This window comes from Pantherophis guttatus, chromosome 7, assembly GCF_059756535.1.
Source record: "Pantherophis guttatus breed Tessera chromosome 7, ASM5975653v1, whole genome shotgun sequence".
NCBI classification, from domain to species: domain Eukaryota; kingdom Metazoa; phylum Chordata; class Lepidosauria; order Squamata; family Colubridae; genus Pantherophis; species Pantherophis guttatus.
This window is the reverse complement of record NC_142069.1, coordinates 79,210,111-79,236,197: the sequence shown is the minus strand read 5'-3', so window position 1 is coordinate 79,236,197 and position 26,087 is coordinate 79,210,111. Positions and strand designations below refer to the sequence as shown.

The 26,087-nt window shown below is 41.6% G+C and overlaps 1 protein-coding gene across 2 annotated transcripts in view; it reads right to left on the bottom strand.

Moving 5' to 3' along the window:
• LOC117679801 (patatin-like phospholipase domain-containing protein 2) overlaps positions 1–14,051 on the bottom strand; it is a 41,015-nt gene extending 26,964 nt beyond the window's left edge. For both annotated transcript variants that reach the window (XM_060684137.2, XM_034442016.3), the window contains exon 1: positions 13,708–14,051. In XM_060684137.2, the coding sequence (XP_060540120.2) occupies positions 13,708–14,014 (307 nt within the window). In that variant the 5' untranslated portion in view covers positions 14,015–14,051. The remainder of the gene's footprint in view (positions 1–13,707) is intronic.
• Between the last annotated feature and the right edge of the window lie 12,036 nt (positions 14,052–26,087).

Sequence of the window (26,087 nt, the reverse complement as noted above, 5' to 3'; positions counted from 1 at the left end):
CTATATATGGATTGTATACACTTCCAGATTTTTCAAAAATATTATTTTCCTTTCTCAGTTTGCTTCTACAGTCCTTGAATTTATTGGTGGCCTTTCATTCAGTTTCTGATAGGTGCAACCCCACAGGTTATGCTTTAGAAACAGTTCTTAAAAGCCATCTTTAACTGCCTACAATTAATAATCACAGGGGTTTTTTTTCCTTCAGAATCCTGCATTTCCAAAAGTTGACATCTGCATTTTAATATTCTTCCACCAATGGCATACAGTAGTGGCCAAAATTGTGGAAACCTTTTAGGAAAAGTGTATTTTCTAAAACTAGCTAATAACACCACTTTTTTGGGGGAGTAGTACCGTAAAATTATATATCAATGGAAAGATAACTTAATCAAGAATGTAATGCAATAACTTTTATGAAGGATTTGCTATTAGAATAGCAATTACAGTTATGAAGAAGAAAAGTGAAACATGTAGAAAAAACAAGATATACAAAAATTATCACCATAGAAAAAACAAGATATACAAAAATTATCACGTCAGTTAATACTTAGTTGGGTAACCTTTAGCATGAATTACGGCCTTACAACATCTTCCCATGGAGTGAACCAAGTCTTTTAGTTCGGCAGCTGTTCTAATGTGAAACCAAGATTGAATGATGGCTTCTATTAACTGGGTTTTATGGCTGGGTCGCTTCTGACAAACAAGTTTCTTTAGTTGGCTCCATAGATTTTCAATTGGGTTAAAGTTTGGGCTATTCCCAGGCCATTCCAGCGGTGGAATTTGATTATCTTGAAATTCAAAAAAAAAATGGTGTTATTAGCCATCAAACCTCCAAAATACACTTTTCCCAAAAGGTTTCCACAATTTTGGCCACTGCTGTATTCAGTGGATATAGAAAATACACACACTCCTATTAAAATGCCCAGTTTTTGAGATGTAAAAATCAGACCAAGATAAATCACTTCAGAATTCTTTCCACCTTTAGTGTAACCTATAAGCTGTACAATTCACTTCTGAAAAACCAATTGAAATCTTTTAGGGGGGAAATAACCATAAAATTTAGAATAACCTGGCTGCATAAGTTTTCACACCCTCTTATAAATAGGCATGTGGCTATGTTCAGAATTAATCACATTCAAACTGATGCTAACTGGTAGTCAGTAAGACACCTGCCATTAAAGTGACTCTGATCAAGCCCATATAAAATTCTGCTGTGGTAAAAAATATTCTGACATTTACTCAGTTGTCTCTTACATCAAGTAAAAGTCACAAGTTCCCAAAAGAGTTTACAAAGCAACAAAAGGATCTTATTGTTGGAAGGTATCAGTCAGGAGAAGGGTACAAAAAACTTTCCAAAGCATTAGATATATCATCATGGAACACAGTGAAGACATGTTTCAATTTAGTTTCTGAACTACCGGTAGGTAACATCAGCAGCGTGTTTCACGTGAATTTATTGAAACTACCAAAGCAGCAATTAACAAGTATATTGATCTAGATCCAGCATCAGAGGTATTCAGTCGGTTTGTACCAGTTCAGGCAAACCGGTAGCGGAGATCGCGGGTGGGCCTGCCCCGGCTCTATGCCATCCTATTTTTAGGCACGTTTTCGAGGTCGGTCAAATGCACAGAAGGCGCACGAGCGAGCAAAGCACATGCACTGAGGGCCGGGTGCATGCGCGGAAGGCCAGGCACATGCACAGAAGGCCGGGAGCATGTGCGGAAGGCCGGGCACATATGTGTAAGGCTGGACGCATGCACGGAAAGCATGTGCACACACGAAGCAAACTAGTGGTAAGAATATTGGAAACCCACTGCTGTCCAACATGTGTGTACGTAAGAAACATTCGAACAACCAATCAACAAGAGAACCAATCAGCTGCTCAGAATTTAAATATAGCTCCAAACGAACAACCAATCACACGACCAACTGGCATGCAACACATTTATAAGCTAAGGAGAATAGGACAAGAAAACCCTGCTGATGATGTTACCTAGTCTGGTAACGAAATGTTCAGGAACTAAATTGAAACAAGCTTGGAGCACTGCCAAAATCTAAAATCTGAGGGACAAGTATTCACTATTATTTCACAGTGAAGATGGTTATCAACAAATGGAAAAAATATGGCACAACAGTTACGTTACCAAGAACTAAGCAAAACAGTTAATTGAATTTTGTCCCATTTTATGACCTTTCTTGTTACAGTTGTTAAGTGAACCACTACAGTTGTTAAATTAGTAACCTGGTTGTTAAGTGAATCTGGCTTCCCCATTGACTTTGCTTGTCAGAAGGTTGCAAAAGGGGATCACATGATCCCAGGACACTGCAATTATCATAAACATGAGTCAGATCCCAAGTGTTGAAATTTTGATCACGAAAACCATGGGGATGTTGCAATGGTCAGAAGTGTGACTCACTTTTTTCAGTGCCATTGTAACTTTGAACAATTACTAAACTGTTGTAAATCGAGGACTACCTGCAGTGGTTGTGTATCACATGTGACAACAATCTTTCATATTCTTCATATATCTGGGCTGTGGAGTAGGGTCCAAGCCTGGCTACATTTTACAAAACATTTGCCAAGGCAAGATATACTATCAGATTAAAAATTACAAAATAAGATTAAATGCTGTCATAAAATCAAAGGATGCTTCAGCGAAGTTTAAGGGCATGCATCTTTATGCAACCATGTTATTGTAATTTTTTATTGTTTTTTTCTTCCCACTAAAAGATTTGTTTTTCAATTGAATTGTACAGCTTATATTTTATATTAAAGGTGGAAAGAATTCTGAAGTTATTTAACTTGGTCTGATTTTTTATTTTATTTTTTTGCATCTCAAAAGATGGCATTTTAACAGGGACGCGTAGACTTTCTATATTCATTGTATTTTCAGAGCATGGCAACTGAACTATTCCAATGTCTTAAATCATTTAGGACAGCGTTTCCCAACTTTGACAAATTTAAGATGTCTGGACTTCAACTCTCAGAATTCCCCCAACTGGGCCCAAAGGCTCAGAATCACTGATATAAAATTGTTGATGTTCCATCATCTCGTCCTTACCCTGACTATGTCTGTGTGTGGTTTTTTTTGCACCCTATCTTCTCTTAAAATTGTCCACACTTCTGGCAGAATTGGTACTTCGTTATTCCGTCTTCTTCCAACTGTTAAAAAGTCCAATCACAAATATGTGAATATGAAATGTGAAATGGACTCTGTGGTCTACAGGGTTTTTTTTTTTTCCAGAAAGAATGGTTCATCTCAGCTGGATCAATGACCAGAGTCAGCCATCTTTGTCTCTGGAGGCCAATAGAACTGCTTTTGTAGACCATTCTGAAGCCTCAAAGATGACTGAACTCTTAACATCCTGGGTCTTGTTTATTTTATGTCTGCAATGCTTAAAACAGCTTCTGCACTTGGCAAATATTATATCGAATCACAAACTTGTCGAGCTGGGCAATTTCCAGGAGAGGAGGAAAGCATATTGACAGATCAAGGCTGACAGTTTAAGAGTAGATACTTTTGTGAGAGGACACTCTGCCCCAATTACCTACTAACCTCATACTGTATTCACATACATTTGAAAGACCCATCAAGCTTTCGCTATGAGGGATGCAGGGGGGTAAAACTTCCTTTGTACTTTTGCAGCATCCTCTTGGATTTTTAAACATTTAAACTGGATTTAATTTGAACAGAGTAATACTAATGTATCCAAGAGGAAGCTTGAATAAACCCAAATGCAAGCTTAAAATGTCTACATGAAAGTTACAGTTAATTTATAGACCAAATCAAAGCCTCTAGGTGTATTGGAAATAAAAGTATGCTTTATTTTTAAAAGACCAGACAGACCATTTATAAAATATGAAATTTAAGAAAGGGGTGCCAAACTGGTGGCCCATGGGCCAGATGCGTCACACGCAGGCCACGCCCACCCCAGCTCAGCAAATGGGGAAAACATCACGTGACGACGTGACGACACAAGTTTGATACCCGTGTATTAAGAATACAAGAAAGCAGATGAAAGGCTCTGTATTATTTGTATTTTCTAGTGAGATTGTGACACTTGGCCAATTAAAAAAAAAATCTATATAACCTTCAGGTAATGTAATGTTTGGAACATGTTTCCAGCTTCTACTCTTCAGTTTTCGGTAAATTCATTTTTATTTCCTACCTTAGGTTAATGATACTGTAAAGAAGAAACATCACTAAAGCATCTGACAAAAATATAGGGATTATTATGTATTATTAATTCCTCATGAACTTAACTGGCTCTTCTTAACAAAAATATTTCATGAGAAAAACAAACATTTACTCAGAAGGAAAGCTACCCACAGAAGTGGTTTATGTAACTTGTGAAATTTCCTTCTTGGTAATCTCAACCAATCCATTTCTCTCCCTCTCTCTCGCTCTCTATTTACTGTATTACTATAACGATCTAAGTGTGTTGCAATCAAGGCTTGTGAGTCACAATACCACTATAGCACAGCTCTCCCCACTTGGTTAGCATTCCAAAATACAAACATTCACAGAATAAACACTTCCATGCCTACTTGGAAAAGGCTACTGTTCTAAAGGAGAAACCATTCAAATTTCATGACCATTTCTTAGCAAGATGATAATTAAATCATGGGGAAATAACATGTTGCTAAGAGAGACAGACAATGAGACACACTTCCGGCAAGTACTCTGTACATCGAAGTGAAGCAGAAAAACCCTCTCACTTTTTGGATGGCAGAACAATCCAAGGCTATGTAAAGGAACCTATGAGGAAAGCCACCTTCAATTTCCATACACAGTTTTGGATACATCTGGAAGTGAAGAGATGCTTCCAGAATGGGCAGAATCTGATGCAATGCAAAATGAGTGTTTCACTCGCTTTAATATATTAATCATCTTTTGGGGAATCAACAAAAACTGCAAGTATTTGGCTTTAAACACCCACAAGACTCCTTGAATGTCATTCAGATTATCTATGTACATTTTTTTCTTTTAAATTTATTTATTTATTTATTTATTTATTTATTTATTATATTTCTATACCGCCTTTCTCCCGTAGGACTCAAGGCGGTGTACAGTCAAGAAAAATATAGACACACAAACATCATAAAATTGCTAATTAAAATTATTACTTAGTTTGGTCAATTAAATAAAACCCAGAATTAGATAACATTTAAAAAAAATAAAAAAAAATCATTCACATGTTCATATGTTTAGCCCCGCTGTTGAAACATCAGGGTTTTGAGGGCACGGCGGAAAGCACGGAGATCAGGGATATTCCGTATCTCCGGGGGCAGTTCATTCCAAAGGGTTGGAGCCCTCACAGAGAAGGCCCTCCCCCTGGGAGTCACCAGTCGGCATAATTTGACTGACGGTACCCTGAGTAGTCCCTCCCTGTGAGAACGAACTGGTCGGTGGGAGGCTATTGGTGGCAAAAGACGGTCTTGTAGGTATTACTGGATGAAGATCCAAGAACTAGACTATCCAGGTGTAAGTCTCAAGTTTATCTTGTGATGAATTTCCTCTGAGCAACTGCTCAATTTACACTAGTCTGAGACTTAAAGAATGGGAGAAAATAATAACTTTCACTCATATAATTTATATGTACACATGTATGAAAGCATTATAGCTACATGGAGTTATACACTGGCATACTGCCTCCGGTTTTGGTCACCACTCTATAAAAAAAGATGTTGAGACTCTAGAAAAAGTGCAGAGAACAACAACCAAGATGATTAGGAGACTGGAGACTAAAACGTATGAAGAACGGTTACAGGAACTGGGCATGGCTAGTCTAGTGAAGAGAAGGACCAGGGGAGACATGATAGCCGTCTTCCAATATTTGAGGGGCTGCCACAAAAAGGGATCAAGCTATTTTCCAAGGCACCCAACGGTCAGACAAGGAATAATGGATGGAAACTGAACAAGGAGACAATTCAACCTAGAAATAAGGAGAAATTTTCTGACAGTGAGAACAATCAACCAATGGAACAGAAGTTGCCTTCCGAAGTTGTAGGAGCCTCATCACTGGAGGCTTTCAAGAAGAGATTGGACTGTCATTTGTCAGAAATGGTGTAGAGTCTCCTGCTTGGATGAGGGGTTGGACTAGATGATTTACAAGGTCCCTTCCAACTCTGTTAATCTAATCTAATTTCCAGCTCCTGGTCCCTACTGTGGAAATGCAACAGATGGGTAATTTTAAGAACCATCTCTGTAGTTGAAGCTTTTTAATGAGTATTTTTTATTATATTGGGAAAATACTCAATTTGATTACAGTTTTTTCAGATATTTTAGGCAGGTGGCATGTCTTTTCTCCCTATCTAACGTCAACATGCAGGTTAAATGAAATAAAGCTACTAATTCTTCTCTATTAGTAATTTTCCCAGTGTGTTCAATGGATTCAGATGGAGGATAAAGTTGATCTAATCCTTGATCTCATAATTTAAACTTTATCCTGAGAAAAGAGGCTTTAGAGCTGTCAAATTAAATGGCTGTATTGTACGGATAGTCCCCAGTTTAAAAAGGAGTTCTCTTCTTTTGCCCTTAAGTCAAATTTGTATGCAAGCCAGAATAGTATTATTAAATAATACCACATAAGTAGTATTTATATAATGAACTTAATCTCTGTGTATTTAATTCCAATTTTTTTCAACAGGCTCAATTATTAACTATGGGTTGAGCTTAAATGGGTTGAACTTAACTTGGGAAATTGTTGTATTGTGTAAAATGACACAGATTTTAAATAACGGTTGAGGGTTGGAAGTGAAAGCTGAAATACCTGACTTAACCAAGAGAAAAAGCCTTACATATAAACAGTGTCAGAGACGTTTATATAGCTTCCGACATAAACAAGGTTTTATATTTCTAGAATATAGGTAGTCCTCAACTTACAACAGTTCATTTAGTGACCATTCAGAGTTGCAACGGTACTGAAAAAAAGTGTCCTATGACCGTTTTTCATACGTACGACTTTCGTAGCAGCCCCATAGATCATATGATCAAAATTCAGATGCTTGGCAAATGATTCATACTTACGACCGTTGCAGTATCCCAGGGTCATGGGATCCCCTTTTGTGACCTTCTGACAAGCAAAGTCAATGGGGAAGCCAGATTCACTTAACAACCGGGTTACTAACTTATCACAGCTGCAGCGATTCACTTAACAGCTGTGGCAAGAAAGGTCGTAAAACAGGGCAAAACTCAACAAATGTTTCCATTAACAACAGAAATTTTGGACTCAGTTGTGGTCGTAAGGCGAGGACTACCTGTATTTTTTATTCCATAAATATAGCAAGCAAAATGATCGGTAAGGAAATATATCCATTTTCATTTCTTGGCAGTAATGGTCATCTCTTTCTTCTTCCAGGATTGTGTCATGTCTGCAACCCTGGCATTTTCCAGGGTTTCCTGCTCAACGTTTTGGAATCAGTCCAACACACATTTCATGAAACCACAGTACGAGCTGAATTCACCCATGATTTAACCTAGGGTTGTTAAATGCATGGCCCGTGGGCCGGATCCGGCCTGCAATAGGCCCAGAACTGTCCTGCCCACCCAGCCAGTCGTGATGATAACCAGGCCATACACCCTCAGCCCCCCAAGGGCAAACTAATTTCTGATACAGCCCACGATGGAATCAAGTTAGACACCCCCATTCCCAATGCTAAACAGGAATCTTTTGGGAAACATCCATACCACTGCTACTTGATTAGTTTAAACATCTCTTCTTGAAAATGACTACCTCTTATTCACATTCACTAGAACACTTCATTCTGAGGAAACTCTGTCTTTAAGCAGTTGGTGAAAAATAAAGGCCCAGCAGTGGTATTGGAGAACCCTACTTTTCTTGTAATTATTGATAAGGTAAAGGTAAAGATTTTCCTCGCACATATGTGCTAGTAGTTCCCGACTCTAGGGGGCGGTGCTCATCTCCGTTTCAAAGCTGAAGAGCCAGTGCTGTCTGAAGATGTCTCTGTGGTCATTTGGCCGGCATAACTAAATGCCAAAGGCTCACGGAACGCTGTTATCTTCCCACAAAAGGTGGTCCCTATTTTTCTACTTGCATTTTTTATGTGCTTTCGAACTGCTAGGTTGGCAAAAGCTGGGACAAGTAACAGGAGCTCACCCCATTATGCGGCACTAGGGAGTCGAACTGCTGAACTGCCGACCTTTTGATCGACAAGCTCAGCGTCTTAGCCACTGAGCACTGATAGTGCTCACTAAATCCATAGTTATTTTATTTGATTCTTCAATAAATATGCTGAATTGAAAACTGAATTTGATTTAACTTGATTTCACACACACTCACCCCTATGAGCAGTTGTCCTACTCATAGGCAAAATTGCCAGGCATACAGATAGTCCTCATCTTAGCAACTATTCAAAGTTACTACGGCCCTTCCAAGAGATACTTAGGACCCAGATCCAAAGTTTCATCTCCTGCCCCCCACCTCCCTGAGGTTACATGACTGCATTTCAGGCACTCGGCAACCGGCCCAAATTTATGGCCATTTACAATGTCCTATTACAGCCACACAACATTTTACAGCGTTTTTAGAAAACCTGGCATTTAGCAATGATTTTAGCAAAACAGGACCACGGCAAATTGGTTTGCTTAATGACCGCTGGGAAAAAAAAAACTAAAAATCAGGTTGGTCATTAGGGTGACCCACTTTACAATCATCATGACCTAATGATCATAATAGGCTATTAAGTTATGGTTGTAAATCAAAGATTACCTGTACCCGGAAATTAAGAAGCCACTAAGTATGTCAGAAAACTGGAATATCAAGCATGCTGTCATCATATTAATAACTCAGGTGGCGGCTGACATATCTGTATATCAATACACGTTAAGAAGAGGCCCTCAGATTCTTCAGAGGGTTGCAGTTGATCCAGAAGAAAATTTGGATTTTTAGCACCATTACAAAATCCCTATCAACAGCAAGACTTTTTACAATGGTATGATGATTGCCCAATCCCTATGATGTTTGGGTTTTCTATGATATGGAACTGGCCTTCCAGTTCGCTATATTCTATCTTTCCTTTCCAATCTTTGAGGTCAGGCAGCCTTAAAATTAAAGAAAGGAAAGGAAACATTCTGTTTTTACAAAACTGAATTCAATGGAAGAAAGAGTGCTGGAAACCTGGGACGATCTACCAGTAGTAAAATGGCTGCCACCTGCAGGATTATAAAAATCTGTGTCATCTACTTGCAGGAAGGCAATTGTTTCAACTATGTTAACAACTATAGTATAAAGGTAAAGGTAAAGGTTCCCCTCACACATATGTGCTAGTCGTTCCTGACTCTAGGGGGCGGTGCTCATCTCTGTCTCAAAGCCAAAGAGCCAGTGCTTTCTGAAGAAATCTCCGTGGTCGTGTGGCCAGCATGACTCAACGCCAAAGGCGCATGGAACGCCGTTACCTTCCCACTAAAGGTGGTCCCTATTTTTCTACTTGCATTTTTTACGTGCTTTCGAACTGCTAGGTTGGCAGAAGCTGGGACAAGTAATGGGAGTTCACCCCGTTACACGGCACTAGGGTTTTGAACTGCTGAACTGCCGACTTTCGATTGACAAGCTCAGCGTCTTAGCCACTGAGCCACTGCGTCATATAGAAACCTAATATTAAGGTATTGTACTTCATTTTGCCCGTCCCTATCCCAAAACCAACCATGGTGGTGGAGATGAACACTATAAGCCTATTATATTGGTCAACATGGCTCTGGCCTGGAGCAAGACCTGGTGATCTACTCTCACATCTTTGAATTGCTCCCTAACATTTTGGGTGGAGAAAACTGGAGTAGATCACCAGGTCTTGCTCCAGGCCAGACCCTGAAGCGTGTCCCCCTGACTGAGAGTACCAATAAAGCTACAGGGGAAGAGCAAAGAGACTATCATACTAGCAGGAGCATCCATGATGTGGATGGGGAAAATCCTGTGTCAGCCATTGACACAGCTCCTAGTGAAGAGAGTTCAGAATTGAAAATAAGCACATGACAAAGTTGCATCCTATCACCTATACTGTTCAACATACCATATTTTTCAGAGTATAAGACACACCCTTTCTCCCCAAAAAAGAGGGTGAAAATCTGGGTGCGTCTTATACTCCAAATGTAGCCCCACCCAGCCTCTCAAACAGAGGTTTCAGAACAGTGGTGGGTTCCTCCCGGTTTGGCCCGGTTCGTGAGAGCCGGTGGCGGTGACAATATAACGTCACGAATCGGTTCTCTGTCTTCGGGAGCTGGGCCCTCCCGCCCGCCCCGGTGTTATGCCAACCTTATATGTCAGTTTTTTCGCCCAGCTGAGAGGTGTGGCAGAGCGGATTGCCGCACTTCTCAGCTGGGCAGATTCGCAACGTGCTTGCGCAAAGCGCAAGTTTGGTGTCCTGCGAGTGAACCGAGCATGCACGCGGCGATTGCGCGCGACCGAAGAGGCGATCACGCGCAAAGCGCGTACATGAAGAGAACCAGTAGTAAAGGTAAGTAGAACTGACCCCAGTTTCAGAGGCTGAAAAAAGCATCAGAAAAGAAGCCCCCAAACAGAGCTTCAGAGGCTTTTTTCCTGAAGCTTTCTTTCGGAGGCTTTCAGAGGCAGGAAAAAAAGTTTTGCTGAAACAGTGTTTCAGAAGTTTCAGAGGCAGGAAAAAAAAAAAAGCAAAAAAAAGCATGGCACAGAGCTCACAACCAAGGAACCTGTTGCTAAAATTCACCTCTGGAAACAGCTGATTGGGGGTATTCCAGAGGCCGATCCACTTGCCAATCAGCTTTTTTTTTATTTTCCTCCCCAAAAACTAAAGTGCGTCTTATACTCCGAAAAATACAGTAGTTACCGGAAATGGACATTTGGAGGAATCTACCATTGGGGTTAAAATCTATGGTAGGAATATTAACAACCTCCAACTGGCAGATGATACAACATTACACACTGAAAACAAGGAGGATCTGAAGTGATTAAACCTGAGAGTCAAAACGAAAGTGAAAAATTTGGACTGTATCTTAGCATCAAGAAAACAAAGATAATGACAACTGCAGAGAGCACACGGGTCAGAGTGCAGATCAACGATGAGATCACCAAAACAGTAAAGGGATTCATCCTTCCTGGGCACAAAAATCAACCAAAGCGGTGACTGCAACCCTGAAGTTCAGAAGGCGTATAACACTTGCAAGAATTGTAAAGACTGGCATGGATAACACCTGGGAGATTAAAGACATCAACCCCACAACCAAATGTAGATTAGGTAACACAATAATTTCTCCAATAGCTACTTATGGCTGTGAAACCTGGACTCTGAAGAAGGCAGATAGGAGATGGGTGGACGTCTTGGAACTATGGTGCTGGAGACCACTATTACGCATCCCATGGATTGCAAAAATAACGAAGAAATCCTAGGCCAAACCTCACCAAAATATCACCTAAAGCCAAGATACGTTGGTCATGTCATGAGAGCTGACTCACTCGAAAATTCAATTATGTTGGGAGTGATCAGTGGATAAAGAAGAACAGGCCACTCTAGTAGCCTCTGACAAAACACTACAAAAGATGATACTGGGACAACTCTGGCAGATCCGAAGGAGGTGGTAGGAGGCAGAGAGGCAGGGAAAGTACTGGTCCATAGAGTGGCTGAGGGTTGGACATGACTAAAAGGCTGACAACTTCATTTTGGCTGCTTCAAGCTTGGGACCCTTCCAGAAAGTTCAAAATAGCCATTTATGAATTTAGATGGACATTCTGAGCTTAACATGATTTAAGGCATGTATGTCTAACTTTTTGGCTTGCCTGGACCACACTGAGTGAAGAGGAATTGTCTTGGGCCGCATATAAAATATATACTGATTTATATAAGACACCTAGTAAGATTAAAACTTTACGATATTGGGCCATGGATTGGATGGACATGGCTGATTTAAGCCCTCTAGCATTCCTCATTTTTAATTGCTATGGCAATTTTTCTCTCCTTTCCAGGCGCTCCAACATTTCAAACGCTTGATTCCACTTTTTAAAGTCCCATTTCTATCTTGCCCATTACAATATGACTACAAATTTGAAATCAAATGCAGCAAAGTTTGAAATACAATGTATTATCACCCCCAAATTCTAACAAAACCAGGCTCCAGAAAATTGTCTGCTGAGTCCAAAGTCCATTAAACTGAAATTTACTAAGTTAAGGGTAAATGGTGTGAAACTTCTTAACAATGAGTAAAAATATATTGTAATACACTCATATTATATAACCTATGCCTCCATAAAGATTTTTTGAAGTCTGTCAGTTTTTCTCCAGATGGAAATAGTGTGTTATTTGTAGTTCGATACAATGGGAGAAAATATAAGTGAAAGGGTTAAAAATCGCAAAAAGGTTTAGACTTTTCCTCAGTGAGCTTTCTGGGTTAACAAATAGGTTCTCCATCACTGCATTTTCAACTGGGGAAAAAATTGGACATGGTTAATTAAAAAGTTAACAGGAGTTTTTCCCCGACTGGATTCCCTCCAAGCTCTTTTTTGGGCCTGTGCAGAAATGAATACAAAAAGGCTGAGCTATAAAACACGATTTACCTATTACAATGGCATTCTGACCTCCCATGCTGGATTCACCACAATGCAGTTAAACCATAACATGTGAACACAGACAAGTGTTGAGGGGATCTGGTGGCAAAGGTATTCATACATCATCATCATCATCATTATTATTATTGGCATTATTACTACTGGTATTATTATTATTATTATTATTAGTAGTAGTAGTAGTAGTAGTAGTAGTACAGCATACACAGCAAACGATAACCATGCTGGATTTCGTATCCCAAATCACTAGTTGAACACTTCCCAAGCGTTTAGGACTGCGTTTACTGGTATTATTGTTATTATTATTTTCTCTTTTATTCATTAAACTTGAAACTCAGTCAACTGAACATTTAATAATGTGTCACAAATACGACTGACTGATGTTAATGGTTGATACGGGTTGTTGCCAGCGTCCTAGGTATCAACCAAGTATCTTCTTAAAAATATATGTTACGAGTAGCGCAGTTTTTTGCAGTTCCGCTGGCGTTATTGCAGGAAGCTGCAATTTCTTGATGCGTTTTGTAAATTTTTGTTTTGCAATGTGTTTGGTAAACGTGTAAAATGTGTTTTGTAAATTATTATGGTTATTATCATCTCCATATTGCATTATTTCTCTGACCCTCAACACCACTTCATCTCCCAAGTCAGAGAGAAGGGGCTTTTCACCAAGCAACCCATCTGCCATAAATACAGTCGTGCTTTAATTAATTTAATTATTCAGATCAGGCCACTAACATAATGAACCCACTAACCCATCCAGGATTAATCCCTAGAAGAGAGGGCAGAATCGTGCTCTACACTCAGGTCAGTTTACCACTGGGGGCTGTCGCTGCAGGATCAGAGAGAGAGAGAGAGACCCCCATGTCGGTCCCTTAAGATTTCTCCAGGGACGAAACGACAAACCACAAATCAGGGCTACCAGGCAGCAGCAGCCCTTTCAAAAAAAAAAAAAAAAAAAAACACCTCTGCTTTCTCCATTCTCACGAATCCACCCAAATCTGGACTTTGTTCACTTAGTCCAAAGCTTTTCACACACACACACATACATACAAATTAACCAGCTTTACCCAAGCATGCGGGGAGCCTTACGACCCGGATCCCGCAGTCGGACGCGTTTCCCACGACTCTTCCCGACTAGGCGCAGGTCAGACCCACCCAGAGAGCCGCCTCCGATGAGGACGGCACCGGCCAGCGCCCCCGCCGAGGCCCCGTAAATGCACCGGGCGTCGCGGAGGAGGCGAGGGACGCGCTCCTGCAGGCAGGTGGCAACGCCGATGTGATAGACGCCCAGGAAGCCGCATCCCGCGAACGACACGCTCCAGCCGTCCTCGCCTTCCAGCAGTTCCACCATCGCGGCTAACAACAAAACAAAAAATAAAAATAAAAAGAAAGAGCGACGACGGACACCACCCAATCTGCACCCGCTCAGGCCGCCACACCGGCCGCTAATGAAGCCGCTCATGAAGCAGCCCGACACCCGCCTCCGTTTCGCCCCGCCCCTGGATGTGGCGCCGGGACCGCCGACCAATCGGCGGGGCGATGCAAAACAGACGAGGCGGGGGGGGGTGAGGGTGGGAGGGGGAGGAGGAGGGGGTTGAAAAGGTGTCGGGTGGTTCCCTCGCAGTTCCCTCTTTTTTTGGGCAATGGAAGGAGCGACGGAAGTGTGAAGGCCCCCAGGGTGGAAACTGAGAGACTTTGTAGTTCCAGGGCTACCTGGGACATGAAGACTTAGAATAACTTTATTGTCACTTTGAATGTAGGCTAATTGGCATATATTAGAATTAAATTTCGTTGCGTACAGCTCTCAAAGGGGCTCCACCTCCAGTATACACTACATAAACACTGACTGACTGACTAAATAAATAATCGGTATACATTAGAATTAAATTTCGTTGCGTACAGCTCTCAAGTGTAGGCATATATACGCATATATACATGTGTATATACACATATACGCATAATGATGCACCAAGACAAATTCCTTGTGTGGCCAATCACACTTGCCCAATAAAAATTCTATTCTATTCTATTCTATTCTATTCTATTCTATTCTATTCTATTCTACTCTACTCTACTCTACTCTACTCTACTCTACTCCTATTCTATTCTATTCTACTCTACTCTACTCTACTCTACTCTACTCTACTCCTGTTCTATTCTATTCTACTCTACTCTACTCTACTCTACTCTACTGTACTTTACTCCTATTCTATTCTATTCTATTCTATTCTATTCTACTCTATTCTACTCTACTCTACTCTACTCCACTCTACTCCTATTCTACTTCTATTCTATTCTATTCTATTCTATTCTATTCTATTCTATTCTATTCTATTCAAAAGGGTTTCCACCTCCAATATACGCCACATAAACATTGACTGACTGACTGATTAAATAAATACCAGTCCGTCTCGCTTAGCCTAAGGAAGGTGGCAATAGCAAACACTTCTGAAAAACCTTGCCAAAAAACCCCAAAGCAGGGGTGAAATGCTCCCGGTTTGGACCAGATCGCCCGATCCGGTAGCGATGGAGGCGGGTGGTTCGGAGAACCGGTAGCAAAAATCCACCCCACCCCCATGCCCAGCTGAGCCGCACAATCATCAGAGGCTTTTTTTTTACTTTTAAAAGCATTTTTTCTACAACTTCGGCTAAAAAAATGCTTTTAAAAGTAAAAAAAAAAAGGCTCTGATGATTGTGCAGCTCATCAAAGGCATTTAAAAGTAAAAAACCCTTGTTTTCTTTTAAATGCTCTGACGATCCCAGCTGAGTTCCCTGATCGGCAGAGGCTAAAAAGCCTCTGCCGATCAGGGAACTCAGCTTGGATCCTCAGAGCCTTTTGAAAACATTTTTTTTACAACCTCTTAGCCGAAGAGATTGTAGAAAAAATGCTTTTAAAAGTAAAAAGAAAATGGCCACGCCCACCCAGTCACATTACATCCCCCACCAAGCCACGCCCACAGAACCGGTAGTAACAAATTTTAGATTTCACCCCTGCCCCAAACCCTATAAGGGCTGGTCCAGGCAATTGCCAGGACTGGCTCAAAAGCTCCCACACCTACCATAAAGTGCAGTAAATCATAATAGTAATAAGCACTATTGGAAGTATTAGAAATTGATAATAAGGAAGGGGAACAAGTAATATAGTAGTCACTAGGGTTACTCTTATTCATTCTGCATCTATGCTGCTTGCTCTGCCCAGTCTCAGCAGGAGGCCTGTGAAGATGGAAGCTAAGAGGCTGATTGGGATCAGAGCTGCTTAGTAGTTGGAGGGGAGACCACTAGGAAATCCCAAAGTTGGAGGCAAGGCTGGGAAGTAGCATCCCAGCAAAAAGGCAGGGCTAAACTTCGATGAAATGAGCAAGAAGGAATGAGTCTGAGAAAGAGCTGCTACCAAGATGTAGGTCAGATAAAATCTGAGTCCACGGCAAACCTGCAAGATTGAATCACGGTAGAACAGAACAGAATAGAACAGAATTCTTTATTGGCCATGTGTGATTGGACACACAAGGAAGTTGTCTTTGGTGCATAAGCTCTCATTGTACATAAAAGCTATAAGTGATAAATCATGATCATAGTCATCCTAAAAATATATTCCTCATAAATCACAATAGCTCTATAATAAAAGCACTCCTAGATTGCATGGCTCTGACGCCAATTTAACAAGCCTGAAAGCACCCTCTCCCCTGCCTCCCTTTATCTTTGTAAGAATTGAGCAGCATCTTTTCTGAGATACTTTCTCAAGTTAATGTTCTGATGATATTTGGTCCGGTGCAGATGGGCAAGGAACCCCGCATAAATTCAATGGAATTTCAGTGTTTGCAACTGACAGCAGTTCGGTCCCTCACCTGCAGTTTGCCCTGGCAGCAGGGGTGAAATGCTCCCGGTTCGGACCGGATCGCCTGATCCGGTAGCGATGGCGGCGGGTGGTTTGGAGAACCGGTAGCAAAAATCCCTGTGTCCCCCACCACACCATGCCCAGCTGAGCCAAATGATCATCAGAGGCTTTTTTTTTTTTACTTTTAAAAGCATTTTTTCTACAACCTCTTCTGATGAAAAAATGCTTTTAAAAGTTAAAAAAAAAAAGCCTCTGATGATTGCGCGGCTCAGCTGGGATCATCAGAGGCTTTTCAAAGCATTTTTTTCTGAAACCTCTTGGCCAAAGAGGTGGTAAAAAAAAAATGCTTTGAAAAGTCTCTGACGATCCAGCTGAGTTCCCTGATCCGCAGAGAGGCATTTTTTAAAAAGCCTCTCTGACGATCCCAACTGAGTTCCTGATCGGCAGAGATGCTTTTCAAAGCATTAGAAAAAATGCTTTGAAAAGTTAAAAAAAAAAAAAAAAAGTTGGCCACGCACACCCAGTCACATTAAACCCCCACCACCACCACCAAACCACACCCACAGAACCGGTAGTAACAGATTTTACATTTCACCTCTGCCTGGCAGTGTAATGCAATTTTCCTGCCAATTAATGTTGAAATTCATACCTCATCCCCAACCCAAAATTCATATCAGTTTGGTTCCCAAAACAGCTAGTCTGTGTTACAACCAAAGCAATTAAGGCAGAATTTAAAATAAGCATCACTTCTCAAATGAGATACACAACTCTTAAGCAACATAACCAAGTGTTTCAGAAAAACCAGTGGTGAAATCGGAATTTTTTTACTACTGATTCTGTGGGCATGGCTTGGTGGGTGTAGCAGGGGAAGGATATTGCAAAATCTCCATTCCCACCCCACTCCAGGGGAAAGATATTGCAAAATCTCCATTCCCACCCTACTCTGGGGCCAGCCAGAGGTGGCATTTGCCGGTTCTCCGAACTACTCAAAATTTCTGCTACCAGTTCTCCAGAACCTGTCAGAACCTGCTGGATTTCACCCCTGAGAAAAACCCTATTTAGTAACAGTTCTGTTAAGTACTGGCATATTCTGCTGCAATGAATATGGCTACATATGCAGTTAGTTGGGATCCACATCCACATCAGAGTAAAGATGTTGGACATGAGGCTGACCAGAGAAATCTGGATTGAACTGTATAAATATAATTCTGAATTAAAAGGCAAAATGCCACTACTCCATCTTTTGCAGCAGTTTCCTAGATGATAAGACATCTTCTGTCAGATTTTGAGGGCAAAACATTTAATTATTCAGAAATGCTAAACTGAGCTAAGTATCCTGCTGGTTTCAGTATATTTGTTAAATTTCCTAGCAAAAGAGTAGAGATTCGATGCAGCAATCCAGGTCTACGATCCTTGATTTAAGCTCTGTTCCAACTTGCTTAAACTGCCATAATCCAATCCAAGGGCTTCATAGTGACTTTTTGTTATAGCCAACCCCCTTCTCTCAGGACAAAGATGGGGGCAATAAGAATCTTGCCATTGACCAGTTAACCAGCATCCCACCCAAGAAGACCCAAGTGCTTGGCTAACAAGGCATCAAGGGCACCATCCGAACCATCCAATTTAGATTAGTCATTCTATTTTTCTGACCTCAATGTTGCATTGAGAGTCACTCGTGAAGACACACCCTTCAGAGACATGAGTTGTCTTGACAAGTTAGGCAAGCCGGAAGGGCTGAGCCATTTCCATTGGATCTAAACAATCAGATCACATTTTCAGAGATTGAAGACAACTTCCCAATGGCCCACTTCTGAATTCTTCCTCTCCCTGAATTGTGAGCAAGCTGGTGTGAAAATAAATCAGCAGATTAACAAAGGCCAAGAAGATTTATAGGCTTTCAAACACCGTAATTCAGATCTGCCATCAAAACACTTCAACCCTGCTTCGCTTCGCTGTGATGGCAGCCTTCCATAAAATGTGGGGAGGTGGAATGGGAAGATAGGGAGAGGGGATGACAGGAAACAGAGGTGCCATCCAGAGACAACAGTTGAAAGATTCAAGGACACAAGCCTGGGAATGGAATGAGAAATGGCCATCCAAAGAGGTGCCAAAACCTGGAACTATTACCAAAACACTAATTTGAACCTTATGGGAGACCACCAAGATGACCAAGGGGGGAAGGCCTGGGAGAAAGGAAAATTACCAGGGTTACACGGGAAATCCTCAGATCTGGCTTCCCTACATTGTAACCGCTTGGCTTCAGAACAAGTATACCTTTCACTACAAATGGAGTCAAAGGTCTTTCTTTCCTGAATGTTCAAGCTGAGACAGGTATGACAAAGACTGGCTTCTCCTCTTAAAGAGAAATCTGGAGATACCGCCTTTCGCCTCCCTTCACAAGAAATAGGACAGCATTTACAAAGTAAGATTTAAGCTGCTTTCTTGGCAGCTTTCCAAGGCCACTCTGGTCATATTTCTTATAGGACATACCTATCTTGTGGATTAAGGTCCATAGAGCACATTAGGGTTTTTTTTATTGTAGTTTTAGTGCACCTCATACTAAAGAAGCTTCTTTTATGGCCATTTTAAAGCTGTATCCCTTTACTTTGGTCAGGTCAGAATCTGGGTAAGTGGTATTTGACCAAAGATTTGACTGTTTATAAAATTTGACAGGATACAAAGTCTAAATGAACCTTGATGTCCTCTGATGACTGGTAGCAAAGTAGTGTAGCCTGTTTCCCCCAAAATAAGACATCCCCTGATAATAAGCCCAATCGGGCTTTTGAGCACATGGCAATAAGGCCAAGCGCTTATTTCAGGCTTCAAAAAAATATAAGACAGAGTCTTATTTTTGGGGAAACATTGTAGATAATTTCATTGTTATCTTGTTTATTGAACTTTTAAATAGGGAGTAAACCATTTAGTGATTCGCCCACCCCCCAATGTTTTTAAAGAGCTAAAATACAAACTCACAAAAAACAACTAAGAACAGAACAAAATTAAACAGGACAAAAAACAAAAATAAATGCATTTAGAAAAAAAAATACACATGTATTGTCTGCCCCACCCATTGAATATTGATAAATATAACACAACATCAGTAGTTTTCCCCTTTGTGAAACAGGTCTACAATACACAAGCTTATACAACTCTATTTGCAAAAAGAAAAATAGTGTAGAAAGTCTGCAACAACTTATCAAACAGTTCAAGATACTTTTCCCACAGTAGAGACAAAGGGAATTTCCTCTCTCTTTAAGGGAAAGAAAAGGAGCAGAGAAATATTCAGAAATAAAATGCAGTAAAATGGCAAGATTCTTGTAAAAGCTAGTGAAATACAAATTTCTTACTGTAAGGATATATAAATAGAAAAGATACTTATGGAAGTAACCGATTATATTAAAAAAATTGACTGTATTACCTAAGAAAATGTAAGCCATAAAATAAGTGGGCTCACTATTCCTGCAAGAATTGAACAATTGTAACATCATAAATTAATTATTCTGATGATGGATTGGGGCTTAATATAGAAGGGAAATTGGAATTTGGTTAAAATTAGAGATGAAAATGAAGGGTAAAATTGGTAAAAAAAATAGATGAAAGTGAACACTATGGCAAAAAGGAGGTATAGAAATGGTAATCTTAAATTGTAAAAATTAAAAATTGTTTAAATTTGTTATCCGTCCAAATACTCTGATCAGCAAAAATACATTGTATGTTTGTGTGCGTGTATGTGTAAAAAATAAAGAAAAACTTTTTACAAAAAAGAAAAGAAAAGTAAAACTGTAAAACCTGTGATCAAAACAATGAAGTCTTGGACTGAGAAGACAAAGTTAGAGTTACAAGTTTGCTTAGAATGCATGGACTGGAGTATTTTGGAAGCTGTTTCAGCGGACTGGATGAACTCACTGATATTGTGACTTCATATATTAGTTTTGCGAGGATATGTGTGCACCAAGAGCTTGCATATCTACAGTAATAATAAACCTTGGTTCACAGCCAGGAGTGAGTTCTACTTACCTTCACTACCGGTTCGCAACAGGACCACACAGATCACCCATGATGACGTCATGGCAGGTGGCTGGAGCCTCCCGCCGGTTTTACTACCGGTTCTATAGAACCGGACCGTACCAAACTGGGAGCAACCCACCACTAAACTCAAGTAGCTGTGTTGTGCCAAAGAGGAAGCCTACAGCAAAAGAGATAGGATCAGGGGTGAAATGCTCCCGGTTCGGACCGGCTCGGGCGAGTAGGTAGCGATGGCGGCGGGCAGTTCGGAGAACCGGTTGCAAAAATCCCTGCCCCCGCCCCCCATGCCCAGCTGAGCCGCACGATCATCAGACCCTTTTTTTTATCTTTTAAATGGCTCTGACGAGCCAAGCTGTGACGATCCCAGCTGAGTTGTCTGCTAACCGGTAGCAAAAATCCCTCTCCCCCCTCCCCCCGCAGCTTGCTTACCTTAGCTGCTGGTCACAACGCCTGCCTTGCTTCGCTTGCTGTAATACCTGTAATCCATTGCATCAGCAAGCAACTGAATCTCTTTGCCTGCAATCAAGCTCATCAGTGAGCAGCTCTATCTGCCTGCCTGCCCTCCTGCCTAGACTTGTGGACTTCAACTTCCAGCAAAGCTGGCTGAGGAATTCTGGGAGTTGAAGTCCACAAGTCTTAAAGTTGCCAAGGTTGGAGACCCCTGTTCTATTGGGTAAGTTTTTTTCCCCTTTGGGAGCTTTAAAAGAAATAGTTAATTGGGGTTTTTTTTAGTTGTTCTTTTTTTTAGACCTAGCCATTTAAAGTTTAGGAAGTTTTAAATTTAGCTGCTTTTATATAAAAATAAAAATAAATTAAAATAAAATAATATTTGTACAGCTTTCTGAGATTTAGTGTGTTTCTGTAGTGTTTCACTCTAACTATACAAACACACAAAATCTCACAAACCTGTATGTGGAATTTTGTGTGTGTAAAGTGTGAAAGTTGGTTTTTTGGGCTGTGAGGTTCCTGCTTGTTGCAGGGGCCATTTTGGGTTTAGCACAGCTGCTTTTACATTGTGGGTGAGCCAGTTGTGTTGTGTTGTGTTTTGTAGGTTAAAAAAGGGCAAAGAAGTGACATTGACTTGGCCACGCCCACCCAGTCATCTTACCACCAAGCGACTCCCACTAATTAAGCCACGCCCACAGAACCGGTAGCAAAAATTTTTAGATTTCACTCCTGGATAGGATGCTGTTCAACCAGGTCAGAAATGTATTAACAAGGCAGATCCTGCCAGCAAAGAAAAGCTGCTCTGAAAAACTGAGGAACTGGTTCTTAGCTAATGAACCAGCAAATGTGTGGAGAAGTCTTAAGAATATCATTGGCTACAGCAGATCTCCCTCCCTTACAAAAGAGAATCGGCAACTGGCAGATGACCTGAATGTGTTCTACTGTAGTTTTGAGAAGAGACCACTGTCAATTATTGTTATCCTCCTGTTAGGAAATGACTATTACCTAACTTGTTGGGTTGGCAATATATAAACCATCAATGTAGCTTTTAAGACTGTTGTATTGCATCATACTGTGTCCCGATTGGTTAGCTCTGTAGCCAATGTCCTTAAGAGGGAGCTAGAAACATGGTTTGTTTCTCTTTGCTGTTCTTGCTCTGTATATCTCTGTATGCAAATCCAGAAGAACTGTTTATTGTGAATGACTACAACAACTGGTAAGAAGACTTCGTTATTGGATTATCCCTGGACTGTCATTTTGACTATCTCCTGCTTTATATGTGTATGACCTGGACTGTTTATTGGACTATGCCTTACTATTTCCTGAAAGTAAACACAATTCAGTGTATCTGTGTGTTGACTGTGTTTATTTGTAACTACTCTCAATCGCTTTCATGTACACACCCTTGCTACTCAAGGGTTACTCCACGAATTCCTTAACACCTCCCCATCTCAGATATGCCAACAATAGCCAAATCTCCTACACCTATCTTCATCCCTCTGGGCCCCCCATCTCTTGGTGATCTGAGAAAAAGATGTGTGAGGCAGTGGTGGGATCCTGCCGGTTTAACAACTGGTTCGGTGATCGTGTGCTGTGCGCGCGTGCACCATTTTACAAAAACTTACCTTCCGCATTACTGCTGGGGAGTAACACAGCTGAGGCGCGGCAATCTGCTCTGCGGTGCGAATCAGCTGAGAAGATATAGGTCAGTAAAGCGCAGGGGCAGGCAGGAGGGCCCACCTGATCGTCGGAGCTACTGGTTCACCTGAACCGGTAGAATACCAACCCTGGTGCAAGATCTGTTTCATAGATAAAAGACTAGAAAAGCAGTAGTTCCAGAAACTCCTTCTTGCTTGAAAGCCTGTGCTGACCAACTGGCCTCCATCTTCACCCTCATCTTTCATAAATCACTGGAGATTTTATGTTCCTTCTTGTTCTACCATCACCCCGGTTTCCAAGAAACCCTTCGTCAAGGAACTGAATGACTATAGATTGGTTGCTCTGACATTTGTAGTTATGAAGACGTTTGAAAGGTTACTGCTGACTCACCTGAAATTCATCATGGATCCGCTGTTTGACTTCTTGCAGTTTGCCTGTTGCTCAAATAGATCAACAGATAATGCTGTCAATAGGCGCTAAACCTTGCAATATCTTGAATTCCCAGGGATTTATGCACAGATCCTTTTCGTAGACTTCAGCCTGGCATTCAATGCCATCATTCCAGAAACTTTCACTCTAACCTGACTCAGCTAGCCCTACTTGTCCATTCTTGTAGGTGGATTATAAGATTTCTGACAGGTAAGAAGCAACAGGTAAAGCTAGGGAAAAATCACATCAATGATGTGTACCCAGACAATTAGCACAGGTGCTCATCGGGGCTGTGTGATGTCTCCATTACTCTTCTCTCTATATACCACAGGTGTCAACAAACTCATGGTGTCATGTTGCTGTCACCTGATGCTTCGCAACGTTTTTTCCAGGGGTGAAATGCTCCCGGTTTGGACCGGTTCGGGCGAGTAGGTAGTGATGATGGCCGGTGGTTTGGAGAACCGGTAGCAATGGCAGCTGGAGGCTTCGCCCACCTGCCCCATTTCCCGGAGTCGGGGAATGCACCATTCCCCAACTGTGACCTTGCCACGGAGCCGCTGCCTGCTCGCCCTTTGCCACGTGGCTCCATCTATCCGCCCCATTCCCCGTAGTCAGGGAATGCACCATTCCCCGACTCTTACTGCTCACCTTTCTCCCGCGGCTGGCTGTCAGGTAAGGCAAGCGCCCGAAAGATACCGGAGTCGCTCACTCTCCTTCTTGAATGAGCCGCTCTGGTCCACGTGCCGGCTGCGCAAGTGCACACCGTTTATTTAATTCAGTGGCAGGTTGCGCAGCTGGCGCGTGGACCAGAGTGGCTCATTCAAGAAGGAGAGCGAGCGATTCTGGTATCTTTCGGGCGCTTGCCTTCCCTGACAGCCAGCTGTGGGAGAAAGGTGAGCAGTAGGAGTCGGAGAATGGTGCATTCCCTGACTCCGGGGAATGGGGCGGGTGGGCGGAGCCGCGGGAGAAAGGTAAGGACACTCCGGCAGAATAGAAATTTAAAATTTTTTTCCTACCGGTTCTGTAGGCGTGACTTAGGGGAGGGGGGTCTTGTGACTGAGTGGGCGTGGCTGTGAGTGACATTGAGTTGGCCACACCCACTCAGTCACAGGACACCCCCACCACCAAACCAAGCTGTTTTTTTCCCATCCAGCTGGGCTGGGTGTGGCCTGCATGTGACACATCCAGTTCGCGGGTTGCCATTTGACACCCCTGCTCTATACCAATGACTACATCCCTAAGGAGGGCTGTGGAGATGATACAACAGTTATTGGTCTCATTCAAGATGGTGATTAGTCTCCATATAGATGGGAGGTTGAACAACTGGCCCTGTGGTGCAGCCAGAACAATCTAGAGCTGAACGTGCTTAAAACTGTAGAGGGAGTGGATTTTCGGAGGAGCCCTCTACCACCTCTTGCAATATTAAACAGCACAGTATCCATTAGACTCCATGTTTTTGGGTTATATAATCTCCCAGTAGTTGAAATAGACACTTAGCACTAGAACCACCACTAAAAATTGTACGTATTGTATTTGGTGTATGGTAGGCAGGGTGGATTTGATTTAAATCGAGTTGATTTAAATCACAATTTAAATCATGATTTAAATCACTAGTAAAAAGGCTTGATTTAAATCAACTTGATTTAAACCATCATTTTTAAAGAGCAACTGTCATCTCTGCTACTCCTTTGACCCACTGTTGACTCACCGATAGTCCCAGTGTTGCAGAATATACAGCCTCATGCTACATAACTAAGCTCCATTTCATGCTGAATAAACTAAATTATTTCTTACATATCTTAAAAACTATCTTATGATAGATTTTTACCACAAGTTTTTTATTAAAATAAATTCGGTAAAAATAAAAAAAAATCCGTTTTAAATCAAAAAAATCTGATTTTTTTATTTAAAAAAAAATCATTGATTTTTATCCACCCTGATGGTAGGGTAGGGTAGGGTAGGGTAGGGTAGGGTATGGAATGGTATGGGAATTGAATTCACTATATTGAATCCATTTGTATGAATCCCATTCATCACAGTCAGATATAACATTGTTAATTTGTGGATTGCTTACTGTATAATGGTGAACGCAGCCACCATGGTTTGTAAATCAAGGTTATAGCTTAGAGCGGCACTAGATTTATCACAACTGTGATTTATTTAATGAGCCACAGCCAAGAAGTTGTGACTTAGCACACGGTGTGAGCTTTTTCCAGAAGCAACTTTTTAAAAAAATCAGTAATGGATCTCTGCCCACAAAAGTCTGCATTCCCACAACCAACTTAAAAGAGTCAAAAGAATAGCAATAGCACTTATGTACCGCTTCCTCGGAAGGATGGAAGGCTGAGTCAACCTTGAGCGGGTGAGAATTGACCTGCCTAACTGCTGGGTGGGCAGTCAGCAGAATTAGCCTGCAATACTGCATTCTAACCACTGCACCAACAGGAAGTTGTATTTGTGCTCCTTGTGGGAAGGTTGTTTGTTGGCTTTGATTTAGCTGATTCCCCCAAAGCTAAGCAGTGTCAGACCTGGTAATATATTCACATGGCACACCACCAAGATAAAAGTTCCTATCTCAGTTTTCAAAGCCTTTATCAGGGGTGAAATCCAGCAGGTTCTGGAGAACCGGTAGCGGAAATTTTGAGCAGTTTGGAGAACCGGCAGCGGAAATTTTGAGTAGTTTGGAGAACGGGCAAATACCACCTCTGGCTGGCCCCAGAGTGGGGTGGGAATGGAGATTTTGCAATATCCTTCCCCCAGGAGTGGGGTGGGAATGGAGATTTTGCAGTATTCTTCCCCTGCCACACCCACCAAACTACACCCACCAAGCTACACCACGCCCACAGAACTGGTAGTAAAAAAAAATTGGATTTCACCACTGGCTTTTATGTTGTGTGAATGCAATTCTTTTGGCTTGTTTTACAACACACTCGACTGTCGGGACTACCCAAGTATTGAGAGAATGGACAGCAAAACGTGGCTGACACGCACCAAAGATAGGTTGGTCAGAGAGCATTTTTGCTCCTGGGGAGTGGAGTTGTGTGGGGAAGTTCAGTGGCGACACCCCCTCCCCCCAACTTTGCTGCCATTGTGGAGGCGTTCATAAGAGCCCGGTCTTCCCAGTTCGCAGCGGCGTTCA